Source organism: Nelusetta ayraudi, unplaced genomic scaffold (genome assembly GCF_046127955.1).
Source record: "Nelusetta ayraudi isolate G7.1 ecotype Tasmania unplaced genomic scaffold, CSIRO-AGI_Nayr_v1 ptg000048l, whole genome shotgun sequence".
Lineage (NCBI taxonomy): Eukaryota > Metazoa > Chordata > Actinopteri > Tetraodontiformes > Monacanthidae > Nelusetta > Nelusetta ayraudi.
In genome coordinates, this window is record NW_027466098.1 from 7,304,254 (window position 1) to 7,317,874 (window position 13,621).

Genomic DNA, 13,621 nt, shown 5'->3' on the forward strand with positions numbered 1-13,621 from the left:
CTGCCGTCAGCAGTGCATGCACTGCACACACCGAGTCCGTCAGAAATAATTGTTGGCCATTCACTAAATCGCCGGTAAACAACACTTGCACACAGCGCACTGGTAAACACTTTACCATTATAAATAAATAAATAAAATAATCCTCCCCTGTCGATGCATTTTTGGCCTTTTATGTTAACAATTCCACAACAGACTACAAAAAAATAAATAAATATGAAAAGCACATTAATAAATAATGATAACAATAATAAACTACGTTCACTATATATTAACAGCCCACAGTCTTTTCTGGTAATACTCATGTAAAGTGTGTTCAGGGCGTGATTGTCAAAAAGTTCTCGAAATCAGACGATCACGTCTCGTTTTGATGACGTTTACTATTTCAGTTTACTGAGGAACTGCCACTGGTTCCGTATAAGATTTCTTTTTAATCCAAATACGCGTGCTTCTTCCCGTCATACAGGTACGAGAACCTTCTACATCGTTCGTTTACATAATTTAATTAGATAATATAAAAAAAATTCTCAAGGGAGTTCGATAAATTAACGCTGAAATAGAGTCGACGTGACCCCTGACAACTAGCCTAGCTTCCTACTAAACAAGCTAGGTAGCTGACTAGCACTTAACTAGCTGAAGATTTAGGACCGACCTCGCCGTTAGTAGCCGAAGTTAGCAGCTAGAATCAGCGTTAGTAACTATGAAACGTCGAGTGGGTAAAGATGTCTCTGAATTTCTCAAGACACACACCTGATAATGTAACGCTGTATGCCAAGAAAGCTACACAGAATACCAGCAACATTAATAGTAGACGATCAGTGTGATATGATGCTGTCAAGTTTTACCGCTAATGCTGCTTAAAACCTGATACAGGGAATGGCAGAGATATGTAACGACACACGTAACCATTTGGAGCATACGGTGTCGCACCGCTCGTCGGTGTCATTTGTCTATAATGATTTATTATTAGTAGATGCCACGGCGGAACGTTTGTCATTTTTCTGGGTAGTGTGACATCAAGGATGACAGCTCCCCTGCAAGACGTCCTGCTGGCGCTCTTTCATCGTGTCGCAAGAGCTCTGACTCGACAGAATGTGTTGTTGTTTTATTTTATTTTTATTTTTTTTATTATCGTACTGAGAAGCAGTTTGTTGTTGTTGCAAGAACAATTTTAACTCAACTAGTGCTGCAATTGAAAAACAAAACAAAACAACGACACAGGCTCTCGACGTCATATGATTGAATAGTGATTAAATCATCGCATAGCAGTACTTGTGATTAAAGTCCTTAGGAAAACAAGAATCTAATAATCATTTGTATGACCTTTTCCAGATGCTAACACTTGACATTTATAAAACACTTAGTATTAGAAAATGTCGTTTTGATTGTTTTTGTCTTCAGTCACACGACAGAAGTGATGACGGACTCCGCCACATTTCTACAGTAGGCTAGAATGTTGATTCACTTCAGTGTTTATGATTCTTTCCCCTGCAACACGACGTCCTGTTAAAACATGTAAACCAGAGCAGTGCGCTGTACTTGCTTAAAAAAAAAAATACTCGTGTTCATTTGTTTGCAATGGACTTCCTTGCCGCGAGTTGCTACCACAACTTCTGTTAGAAATCTGTTCGAATCCGGGTATTCACACTTCCACGCTTTCCCTTTTAAGCTCTTACCATGTAGCTGTCTGTTGCTGGGCTTTAGGTGGAAACGATGTCTTTAAGGCTGTAAAAAGCATTTGTGTTTAAATTGCAGTTAAATCCACTTCAGTCATCGTGGCTGCTTGTCTGCTCAGTAGCGAAAAAGTATCAAGTCTACATGATTATACTTTCTGTGATGAAAGTGGGCACAATATTATGTGTATTTATGTGTCATGCCCCTTTGAAACTGTTTTGTGTGTGTTATATTAATGATTTGGTTTTGCTTTGTTACATAATGGTTTATATAGTGCATCAATAATGGAAAAAGCCATAATGATTGTTTACATTTTTGTACATTGTGTGTGACGGCTATCATAAATCCCTGAACTCTTGTCGCATTGCCTCTAAGCTGCTGTGTTTGTGTCGCCCCTGAAGGCGGGAGTCTTGAATGGAATAAGTGCTGAGCCACAGTGAGATGACTGACCAGGGCAACAACAACCAGAACATCTCCTGCAACCCTTTTGCTGCCCTCTTCAACTCACTGGCTGATGCCAAGCAGTTTGCATCAACCCATAAACCTCAGCAGTTGTCTGCCGAACAACCATGTGAGTAGATTGATGATCGCAGCGGTGGCGTTGCACATTTTCGTAGCAAAGTGCAAACACTATTTTGTTATAATTAAAATGGTCATTTTAATTCCTTCCCCACAGTGGAAGACTCGGGGGAAAGCCAGTCCGAGTCTGAGAACTCTGTGTCGGACAGCGTCGATGAGAACGATGACTCGGTGGCAGAGATCAGTCGCTCGTTCCGGTCTCGGCAGGAGTTGTGTGAACAGCTCAATGTCAATCACATGATCCAAAGGATATTTCTCATCACTCTGGACAACAGTAAGTAAAAGAAGATCAGTTGTTACTCTTCTAAAAATTTGTGTTGGTTGGTTACACATTTTTTTTTTTTTTTAACCATATTATCAACACTATTGCAATGAAGATGCATGCTAAATGGCATTCATCATATACAATAGTGTTAAAAAGCTTTCAGACGCCCTTAAATTTTTTTTTACCCAATCCCAGGTATTGTCATTAAATATGCTAGACATTTTTTTTTGTTTTTTGTGTGTTTGTGTTTTTTGGAGATCACAAACAAATGCAAATTATTTTCTTGTTTGTCGTTGATGAGAAAAAATAAGAAAACAAAATTCTTGCAGTCCGAAACATCCAGTTGTGAGCTGGACGGAATAGTGCACGTGCAGCATGTGGGGAAATGTTGGTGACTGCACTAAAATAAACTGAACTAAAAGACTAAAGACAGATTCTTTGCGGAATACCGTACATCACAAGTGGATAAGACCACTGTATTTAACACACAGGATATTCAACTTAGTGCAGGTGCATGGTTCTAGAAACCAGCAGTAGCCACGTGGGTCTACAATGATTCTTTCTCTGATTCTGACACTTTCCTTCTGCTGCATCCGTGACACAGAACACGCCAGTGTTTTGTCCCTGACAGGGCTGCACGCTCACTTTTTCAAGTGGTAGCTAGCTAAAAAAAATTTAGGAGCACAAAGAAAAATTTAGTAGCACACCCGGGTGGACAGTTAGTTCACGTGTTTATTGTGAAATTAATTTGAACCAGGAAATGTAGTTCTTAAATAGTTGAATTGCGATGGATAGTGTACACGTAGAACTACAACTCCCAGGGAGCAGTTTTACCATCAACGGACGGTTACTGGTATAGGTCAAAAAGTAATACTAGTGTTCCCACTTCACGATCATGTTCATGATGCCCGACTGTGCAACAGTGTGTGCGAGTGAATACATATTTCTCTTCAGCACAGGATGATTGAGGAAGACTGTCGCACTGTACAGCGCTGCCTTATGATGTTGTTGTTTTGCTCATTTCAAGTCGGACACTTAAGTTTCCAGTACGTACCGCAGGAAACCAGTCACCTGCCTGTTGGGTGATAAAAACCTTGCACGCTCCGAAGTCCCGCCGTCATTTGCACACACAGAGAACCTGCATCAGACCTGCGATAAAACCTCCCAATGAGCTGCTTCTGCTCCTCTGCTTTTTACCTCGCACTCTGAAAAAGTGATACTGTCACTACTGCGCGTGAGCCGGCACTCCAAGATCCAGCTATTCATTTGCGCAATGGTCCTCGCCGCTCTTCCAGCGGCATTTGGTGTTCTTGAGATGGCCCCTAGGGGTCAGAGCGGCCTGACCGGGCTGTTTGCCCCAGTTCGCCTCGGTTCCGTCTCAACGCAAATTACCTTTTAGCCGTTTACTGCAGGTTAGCCACAGCCTCGCGAGTAACAGCGCGACGGCCCCGCCTCCCCAGCGCTCCCGTACACTTTGACTGACCCCCGGCTCCCCTTTATCGGCGCCAGAGGTGGAAAACTGGCAGAGCCATTTGTATCACTCATGCCATGTCTGTCTGTGCCTTCCAGACAGAAGAGCGAGGTGGAATAAAGATGGAACGAAGCCACAGGCGGTGTCTTAGTACACACAGGCTCGCTACACTACACTTTCAGGCATGGAGAAAGTGTGATTGTGTTTTGCCTTTTGCTACACAGAGAGACGCTTAAGCGCGCGCCTCATGTTTTGAGAGGCCATTTCCAACGGGGAAAATAAAGGATGTCAGTCACAGCCACAGTGTATAATATTATCTGATGTGCACGATTGGACATGATCGCGAATTCTTGCAAGGGCTGCATAATCTGAGCAGAGTTCACTTCATGGACATCGGCTTCACGTTACCCGCAGGTGACCCCAGTCTGAGAGGAGGGAATGGGATCCCTCCTCGCTGTGTTTACTTGGAGGAGATGGCTGCAGACCTCGATGGACAGGACTGGCTGGACATGGACAACATAGAGCAGGTCAGACCACGGCGACGTCCTTTTGAGTTATCGCCTTTTTCTGCGTGTCTTCCTGTCTTCCCCCTTGATCTGTCTGTCCTGTCGTCAAGCCACAAACGTTTTATATCTTTATTAAAACAAAACAGCTTTGAGGAATGGGAAGGGTGACTTTCATCAAGTGAAAAAAAAAAGCATGTAAGTCTTATTAAGACAAATTAGTGCAGCCTCTTAAGAATGTAAATGACACCCTTGGATGTTTGTCGTCTTGTGTGAAGAGAAATATTTTGACGTCTTGGAAGGTTCGCAAAATAATTGCAACAGATTTATTTGCGCTCTCGTCCCTGCAGGCTCTGTTCAGCCGTCTGCTGCTGCCAGAGCCGGGGAACCATCTCATCTACATGACGTCATGCAGCGCCGTGAACCTGTCTGCCGACAGAGACGCCGGGGAGAAGAGCGTGGTCCCTTACCTTTTCGCCTCTTACCAGCGGGCCAAAGAGGAGGTACAAGTCCTCCCCAGAGAGACTTCAATCAGCATTTCACACATTAGAAACTATTCCAGCCTGACTGTCAATTCCGGTTGATTACTATCACAGTGAGTGAGTGAGTGAGTGAGTGAGCGAGCGAGCGAGTGAGCGCGTTAACATATTGCACTTCATGTTGCACGTTTTCCTTTCCACCACTTCTAATGTCACCAAACTGTGAGAGCATCGATCACATGAAATAGAGCAGAAGACACTGTCAAACTTTCAGGCAATAGATGGAGAATGATGAATAGTATTTACATTTAACACAATTTGTATATAAATAAATATTTTTGTGAGCACAATCTAATCTCAAGAAATGCACTATTCCTTAGAGCCGTGACTCCTCTTCTGAATGAGCTCAATATAATGTATAATGCCATTACACATTCATTGCTTGCACTTTGGATGATGAATGGCATTTTTCGCCTTTCGTCCCTTTAGGGGTCACCACAGCAAATTTTAACCTGCTAGATAAAGGATATGTGCCGATACGCTGTAATGATTGAATCATAACTCCATCACTGGAACATTGCTGATGCTCCTGCATGCAACTCTTTTTTTTGTGATTGCATCCACACCAGGTGACGAAAGTACCAGAGAAGCTCCTTCCATTTGCAGTGCGCTGTAAGAACCTGGCGGTTTCGAACGCACGGACAGTCCTGCTCACCCCTGAGATCTACGTCAGCCAGAACATCTACGAGCAGCTTCTGGACCTGCTGCTGGAGGGCTTCAGCGCAACGCGTAAGTTTGCAAAAGACGCCGGAGACTTTTTATTTATTCATTTTCTTTTGCCTTTAGATTTTAAACTCATTTTGCTGAATCCTTCTTTTCCCTTTTGTTTCAGAGTCGGAAGAGGTTGTGGAGTTTTTGGAGGAGGTCATTGTTGGCATAATGTCAGACCAGGAGGTGCGTACCTTCCAGGAGGTGATCGTTCCAGTGTTCGACATCTTCCAGGGACGCCTCAAAGACTTGGACTTGTGCCAGCCCGTCCTCTACTCCTACTTAGATGTCCTCCTCTATTTCAGCCACCACAAAGATATTGCCAAGGTCAGGAAATGTCGTGCCCGCACAGATGTTTGCAGACGTTCTCATCGGTCCTTGTGACAATCATCGGCGTCATTGCCTTTCACTGATTGAACGACGGGCACGCCCTTTTTTTTTTATTTTTTAAATGCATGTTGGTGAAACCAACCATCTTTTTTTTTTTTTTTTTTTTTCTAGGTACTGATGGAACACTCTCATCCGAAAGATGCAGCTAATGGTTTACAGTACCAGAAGAGCCTGCTGGGATCAGTGTTCAATATCTCCTGCTTGCTGAAAATCCCCGGCGTGGTGGAGGGACATCTCTATTTTCTGAACCCCTCCCGCTCCAGTGCTCAGGAGACTAAAGTCCAGGAAGCCAACATTCATCATGTATGTTAATCCCCCCACAGCCCTCAGTTTTTTTTAAAATATATTAATGTTATATATTAACATTATATTAATGTTAAAAAAAGCAAAAAAAATATTATTGTTATTATTAGTAGTATTATTATGAATAACAATAATAATAATAATAATAATTATTATTATTATTATAATAATTATAGCCATTTATCAATGCGTGTGACTCTGCTCCTCTCCATGTGCACCAGTTCATGGGCCAGTTTCATGAAAAGCTGCACCAGATCCTGAAGAACCTCCTCCAGCGCTCTGCCGAGACGCGTCACCTGCTGCTGTCGTGGCTGGGCAACTGTCTGCACGCCAACGCCGGCCGCGCCAAGATATGGACCAATCAGATGCCAGAGATCTTTCAGCTGTACGCCTCGGACGCCTTCTTTTTGAACCTGGGCGCCGCCCTGGTGAAGCTGTGCCAGCCCTTCTGCAAGCCCCACTTGCCCAAGCTGCTCACCTTCAACCCCACCTACTGCACCCTCAAGGAGCTGAGCGAGGAGGAGCGGCGCAGTCGCAGTGTGCACGCCAAAGGTTCTGTGTGGAAACGATTGTCCGAACGTCTCTCTCTTCCTGTGCTTAGAATACATACTTTTGTTTAGATATTCATAGAGACGCAGCGGTTATTTTGCAAAGCGCCTGCATGGAGAAATAACGGCTGCATGATGTTATAGTTAAAAGCGTGAAGTGAGAATGGCAATTTAGGTTCCACATCCAAACCTTGTACCACCAATGCATACCAAGTAGTCACTTGACCAAATCTTGCAAAGGTGTCTATGACTGAACAGCCTAGATGGTTGTCAGTGAAGCAAAGGATAAAGAAAACTATTACTGCAAACAAACTAGAAAGAGTCAAAGAAATATTTTTATATTTATAAGCAAGCTTCAATTTTTGCCTTTGAATGGCAAAAAAAAAAAATCTAAACTGTTAAGCACAGGGTTTTTTGAAGGTCTGCAGTTAATTTGAATACTAAATACCTTTCCGTCTTTCATCCTAGGTCTGGATAAGGAAACCTGTCTGATCCCGGTGCCGCCGCAGCAGCCCCTGGAGACGGCGCCGACCTACAGCCTGCTGACGGAGAACCTCATCCTCACGCAACTCACCCTGCATCTCGGCTTCCACAGGTGCGTCCTCTCAAACGCCCAGACTATAAGAGATTTAAAAAAAAAACTAAAGAGAAGAATCTTTTGCGCACTCATGTGTCGCTCGGCCGTGTCGTTCTTCGCTGGCGCCATATGCCAGCATTAACCCGTGTCGTCTCGTTCTGTCTTTCTTTTTTTTCTTTTTTTTTTCGCGTCCGTGCACCTGCGCGCACTGGCCGCACAGACTTCACGAGCAGATGGTGAAGATGAATCAGTCCCTCCATCGACTCCAGGTGACGTGGCAGGAGGCCCAGCGAGCAGGCAACCCCATGTCGGAGCAGCTCCTCGAGCAGTTTGAGCGTCTCATGATTATTTATCTGTCTACCAAAGCCGCCACCACACAGCCTGCCATGCTCCAAAGCTGCCTTAACCTCCATGCCTCCACCGTCGCTCTGCTGGTGCAGCTTGGCATGGGCAACCAGGGGCCTGAACATGTAGCACTCAGTTTTCCCCTGCCCTCCTTACAGAATAATATGCTGTGCTACATACCAGGTGGGTCAGTTCTCATTCTTTTTTTGTAGCTTTAATTATTTACCTGAAACGGTTTAGTTGCTCTTTGTCTTAGGTGAGTTATTTGTTGTTGTTGGTTTTTGTTTACATTTGTAATAAGAATTATTAGGGATGCACCGACACTTTTCTTTTTTTCTTTTTTTAACAGAAGTTCAAGTACTTGCATTGCAGTACTCACCGATACTGAGTACTTAAAAAGGCTGTTATACACATTATAGAATTTGTTTTCCACAGATGTTCTGTACATACATATACAACTGGCATTGGTGTTGTGGTATTGGCACATATTTTACAAGTAGAGTGCTCAACTCGGTATCGGTACCAATACATGATACTGGTATCGGTATTGTTACATCCCTTGTAATTAATATTATTCACACTACTGACGATAGCCATATCAAGTCAAAAAATGTCATAACCATGTTAAAAAGCAAATTCTACATTCTAGAAGAGATGTTGGCGGCAAAATGTCTCATAATACTGTGCAAGTATTGTTGACGTGAAGAATGACTCACTACTTGCGCTAACACGTGCATTCTTTTTTCCTCACCAGAGTTCTTCGTGGAGAACATGGCAGACTTTTTTATCTTCCTGCGTAGATTTGCAGATGATATTTTGGAAAGCTCTGCAGAAAGCCTTGAGCACATTCTCAACTTCATCACTGTATTCATGGGTAGCGTCGAGAGGTGCGTTGTTGCATCGTCCGTCCGTCCGTCCGTCCCCCCCCCCTCCCGGCGTGTTGACGCACAGTCTGAATTTCTCCTTCTGCTCTCTCGCTCTGTTCGGTTTTCGCAACAGAATGAAGAACCCTCACTTGAGAGCCAAGTTTGCCGAGGTCTTAGAGGCTGTGATGCCCCATATGGAGCCAATAGCTCCTGGTGCTGTTCAGCCAGTCATGTTCCAGAGAGAGAGACTCTTCTGCAACTACAGACACGCGCCTCAATTGGCTGAGGCTCTGATAACTGTTTTTGTAGATATTGAATTTACAGGTAAAGTAATTGTATTCAAAGGTCACATATGAGTATTTCTTTCATTTATATGTTTAACTCAAGACATTTATTTATTATCTTCTTTTTTCTTTTCAGGTGACCCTCATCAGTTTGAACAGAAGTTTAATTACAGGCGACCCATGTACCCCATCCTCAAGTACATGTGGGCAAAAGACGACTATAGAGAGAGTGTTAAGGTTAAAAACCCTCTTTGATTTTTCTCCAATCCACAAAATAATTAACTGCCAATAATGTTTTTGGTTGTAGCTTTTCTATGCCATAATAAATAGTTCCATATTTGAAGGCCATTTATTTTATTTTATTTTAATGCGTGGTGGGAATTTATTGCTAATGCTTCTCAATGGATAATTTTACTCGATACTGGCAGTGACCTTTTTCTAATGTCTAAAAGCAACTGGAAAAACCAGTAATTCACATGATTGTGCTTTTTAGCTTCAACAATTTTTTTTAAGAGGCCAAAGTAAAACGTTGTCGTCATCAGACCTGATTAATTTCCTCCTCTTGTGCCCCTGTGTGTCTTCTGTTGAAATGATTGCTTTGTCTTTCTCTCACAGCTGCATAGAGGGGAAAGGGTTTAACCGTTTGCTTTCTAATGATCTCGTTTCAGCATTTGGCGCACTATGCATCGGAGAACCTGGAGGCCATGAATCCTCCGTTGTTCCTCAGGTTCCTTAATTTACTGATGAATGATGCCGTCTTCCTATTGGACGAGGCCATTCAGGTAAGACTGTGTAATTAAGAGCAAAAATTCAAAATGTTCTCAGGATGTTTTTGAATCAGTTCATTAGTTTACCCTATTTGGCCTTCAATTACGCTCTATTTATTAAGCTCAACTGAAATGTCAGAATTTTTTTTGTCTTGTAGTACCTGAGTAAAATCAAAGTGCTGCAGCTGGAGCGAGATCGGGGGGAGTGGGAAGGCCTCGCTCCTGATGCCCGAAGTGAAAAGGAATCAAGCCTGCAGATGTTTGGACAGCTGGGACGCTTCCATAACATCATGTCTAATGAGACCATTGGCACACTGGCCTTCCTCACTTCAGGTCCGATGGGAAAAGATTCGACCCACAGCTTTGTCTAATGTGTTTAAATTAGCCGAACAGAATTCGACCTATCAGACTTTGGTTGGGAAAGTGCTATGTACAGAATTGACGGTGGAAGGACTGAAGTTGAGGGTGACGTCACACACCCACTGCATGTTTACTGCAAGGCTGACCACATGTTGATGTTTGTGCATGTGAATACCCTCTTCCTCCCTCTGTTCGGCACCACTGGCTCTCTCTCCCTGCTGTGTCAATAAACAAAGAGAGGCGAATTGACACAAATTGAAGTAGTCTGCTAAAATGGTAGCCAAAATTACTATTAACATGGAAAAATGGACCTCCTCTTGCTTTAAAGATCAAGTCTGTGTCACTTGACATTGTCCAAAAAAACAGTGATGGTCCTGCTGTATCCTTGTTTCCTCAGTGCTGGCCTGTTTGCCTATATGCGTGTTATGCACAACTACAGTATATCTCTTGCTGTAATTATTCTGTATGTAGACCCTTAAGAGTCTTTCATTGCCAACTGTTCCAGTCTTCATTAGTTTGTTGATTTTCCAGACATCAAGGGGATATTCGTGCACCCGTTCCTGGCTGAGAGGATCATCTCCATGCTAAATTACTTCTTGCAACACCTGGTGGGTCCCAAGATGGGCGCACTTAAAGTGAAGGATTTCAGCGAATTTGACTTCAAGCCTCAGCAGCTCGTTTCCGATATCTGCACCATCTATCTGAATCTGGGGTATAGTGCGAACGCTCCATAAATGTTTATTTATTTATTTATTTATTTATTTATTTATTAATGTGTTTATTTTTTCCTCCCCTTAATGAATGTTTTTTTTCCTCCTTGAGCAGCGATGAGGAAAATTTCTGTGCAACAGTCCCAAAGGATGGCCGCTCGTACTCCCCCACCCTCTTCTCCCAAACACTCCGGGTACTGAAGAAGATAAACAAGCCTGGGGACATGATTGTGGCTTTCGAAGTCATCGCTGACAAAATAAAGGTATCATCAGTGTACAAACTGTTTGTAAAAGACAACTACAGACGGCGTGTTTGTTTGTTTGCCAGGGTTCCTTCCCTCACTAATGCGACACATACGTAACTGGCCTTTGCTTCCCTTCTGCCTCTTGTTTTAGTCCCATGCAGACAGACAGCAGCAGGAAGAGGAAACCTATGCAGACGCCCCCGACGAGTTCTTGGATCCAATCATGTCCACTCTGATGGAGGACCCTGTGCTCCTCCCCTCCTCTAACGTTACAGTCGACCGCTCTACTATAGCGAGGCACCTCCTGAGGTGGGTGAAGCTCCTGTGTGATGCTGCTCAGCAGCTGTCCTTGGTATTCATTTCGTTTCGCTCTCATGCATCCTGCAGTGACCAGACAGACCCTTTCAACCGTAGTCCTCTAACGATGGACCAGATCAGGCCCAATGAAGAACTCAAACAGCAGATCTCACAGTGGCTGGACAAGCGTCGGCAGGAGAGGCTGCAACTTGGACCCAGTGGCTAGCCGTAACCGCTCGCTCTCATAGACAATTACTGCCCACTTCTTTATTTTTCAGCTCACATCTTCAAATGCATCTCTGCTATTTGGCTCGATCCAAGGAGTGCTTGCCGCCGTCTATTCGCTGTGGCTCCTCGGGTTTGACTTGAACCACGTTGGCCTGTTCGCTCAGCAGCCACAGTCAGTGGATACTTTCCACTCCTCTGTGAGCAGGCACACTGTAGCTCTCTGGCTAATTACAACTTCTACAGTAGCTATTTAACTTCACTGATGCCCATAATAACAGTAGTATGGTGATTAACATCTGATCCTTCTCTTGGTGTATTAATGAATTGTCACTGCATTCAGAACTTTGGCCAAAAAGTTTGAGTTTGAAGAGGATGTTTCAATACAAGGTATACAATTTCTGACGGACCCTGACCAGATTTTATACTGCAATGTTTCTTTTTTTTCTTTTAAAAACTCTTGAAGTAGGATGAGGAAGGAATCGTTGTGGGTTTGTTATTAAATTTTATTTTCATAAAGAAATTACATTATATACTCCCTCCTTAATGTCTTAAGCACCCTAGATTTTATCTCTCGGTAAAATAAAACAGCAATTAGAATCGAATTGGTAGCATAAACACCTGTTTGTTTTAACGTGTTTCAAATCTGAAACATTAAAAACACTTATTACAAAGCATTTCTAAATGTTTAGGATATTTAATCTTGTTGGATAACAGGAACATCAATGTCAATTTGTTCTATATAATAATTAAACTTTGTCTAAATTTGTTGCCCAATACAGTATATGAAAGGGCAGTATATAATAATGATGATAATAATAATAATGATGATGATAGAAATTGATTTTACCTTGTAAAGTCAGCAGAAAAGAGGAGCTGGGGGTCAAATTAGTCTGGTATTAAAATTATGAATACTTGGAAAAGTGTTTGTACTCAATTTTTGTCAATCATGCATCTGAAAATGTCTTCGATGTTCCAAGGCTTCTCTAAGATTAACAGGTGACATCACTCACTAACTGAAGAGCCAAAATACAGGGTGTTTTTGACCAGCAGTCCATATAATAACACATTTATCCTGACCTAGCATTTTGAACACAGGTTTTTTTTTTTTTGTGCGTGTATATGCGGGCACACAACTAATACACAGAATTGGTGCCTAAGGCTGAAAGCCCTGTAGTGTCACGGAGTATCAGGATTCATTGAAGGGAGTCAAAATGGTGAATTTCAGAAATGCATATAGAGAGCTTTTGTTAGAATAGGAAAGAGCAAGACCAGAAAAAGATCACATCTTCTTTTAAGTAGCTTTCTGAATTGAAAAGAGTTTTATTACCAAATCATGTGTGGTTACATAAAATGACAGAATGTGAGAGAAAGTCTATGTATTTGTGAGCATGCCCTGATACTGTATATTGAACACCATACACATGACCTAAATAATTACTTAAGTTAAATTAATGCAATATTTTTTTTGTTTTAATTGTGATTAAGAAATGTTATTTTGGATGTATATTATGATTAAAAAAAATAAAATTTATGTGTGTTGTTTAGCAATAATATTGATGAAACGGGTAAAAGGAGACCAACCAGCGCTAGATTATTCTCAACAAAGCTGCTTCAGTTTTTTATTGCATACTTTTTTATCTCACAGACACGTGTAGTCTTATGCACTTTTGATTCTAGTTTTCAAAAGGGCAGAGGGACTTTTTAGGTTTTTGGTGATGACTTGGCGAATACGTTGAAGTAGGGGCGTCTTTGATCTTAAGTCAAGCAGGTACAAACAAGCAAAGATTGAGAGATATTCACATTACTACATGGGTTCAGTTCTTTTGACATCCATGACATGACATTACATAAACTCACAGTCTGCCAGCCCAATTCTGGCACCGCCTTAAAAACTTCTTAGAAGAACCACTGCTTGCGTGCAGTTGAGCAATTTAGGTGATGAAGTGATAACACAGTCAGGGCTAT

General features: G+C 42.4%; 1 protein-coding gene across 1 annotated transcript; it reads left to right on the top strand.

The window, feature by feature from the left end:
- Positions 1-326: 326 nt before the first annotated feature.
- On the top strand, positions 327-13,207 carry ube4a (ubiquitination factor E4A (UFD2 homolog, yeast)). Its single transcript, XM_076036034.1, has 20 exons — positions 327-463; positions 2,073-2,242; positions 2,348-2,524; positions 4,401-4,513; positions 4,840-4,992; positions 5,598-5,757; positions 5,861-6,063; positions 6,238-6,429; positions 6,651-6,981; positions 7,446-7,572; positions 7,775-8,082; positions 8,654-8,786; positions 8,899-9,089; positions 9,186-9,286; positions 9,718-9,831; positions 9,975-10,149; positions 10,708-10,888; positions 11,002-11,149; positions 11,283-11,440; positions 11,519-13,207. Exons 2-20 carry the CDS (start codon positions 2,113-2,115, stop codon positions 11,652-11,654), a joined length of 3,231 nt encoding a protein of 1,076 aa, XP_075892149.1. The 5' UTR covers positions 327-463; positions 2,073-2,112; the 3' UTR covers positions 11,655-13,207.
- Positions 13,208-13,621: the final 414 nt, after the last annotated feature.

Coding starts and splice junctions, on each gene's coding strand:
- ube4a (XM_076036034.1), top strand. CDS start 2,113: ATGACTGACCAGGGCAACAACAACCAGAACATCTCCTGCAACCCTTTT. Junction 9,287..9,717: donor ACTATAGAGAGAGTGTTAAG/GTTAAAAACCCT, acceptor ATCTCGTTTCAG/CATTTGGCGCACTATGCATC. Junction 11,441..11,518: donor ATAGCGAGGCACCTCCTGAG/GTGGGTGAAGCT, acceptor TGCATCCTGCAG/TGACCAGACAGACCCTTTCA.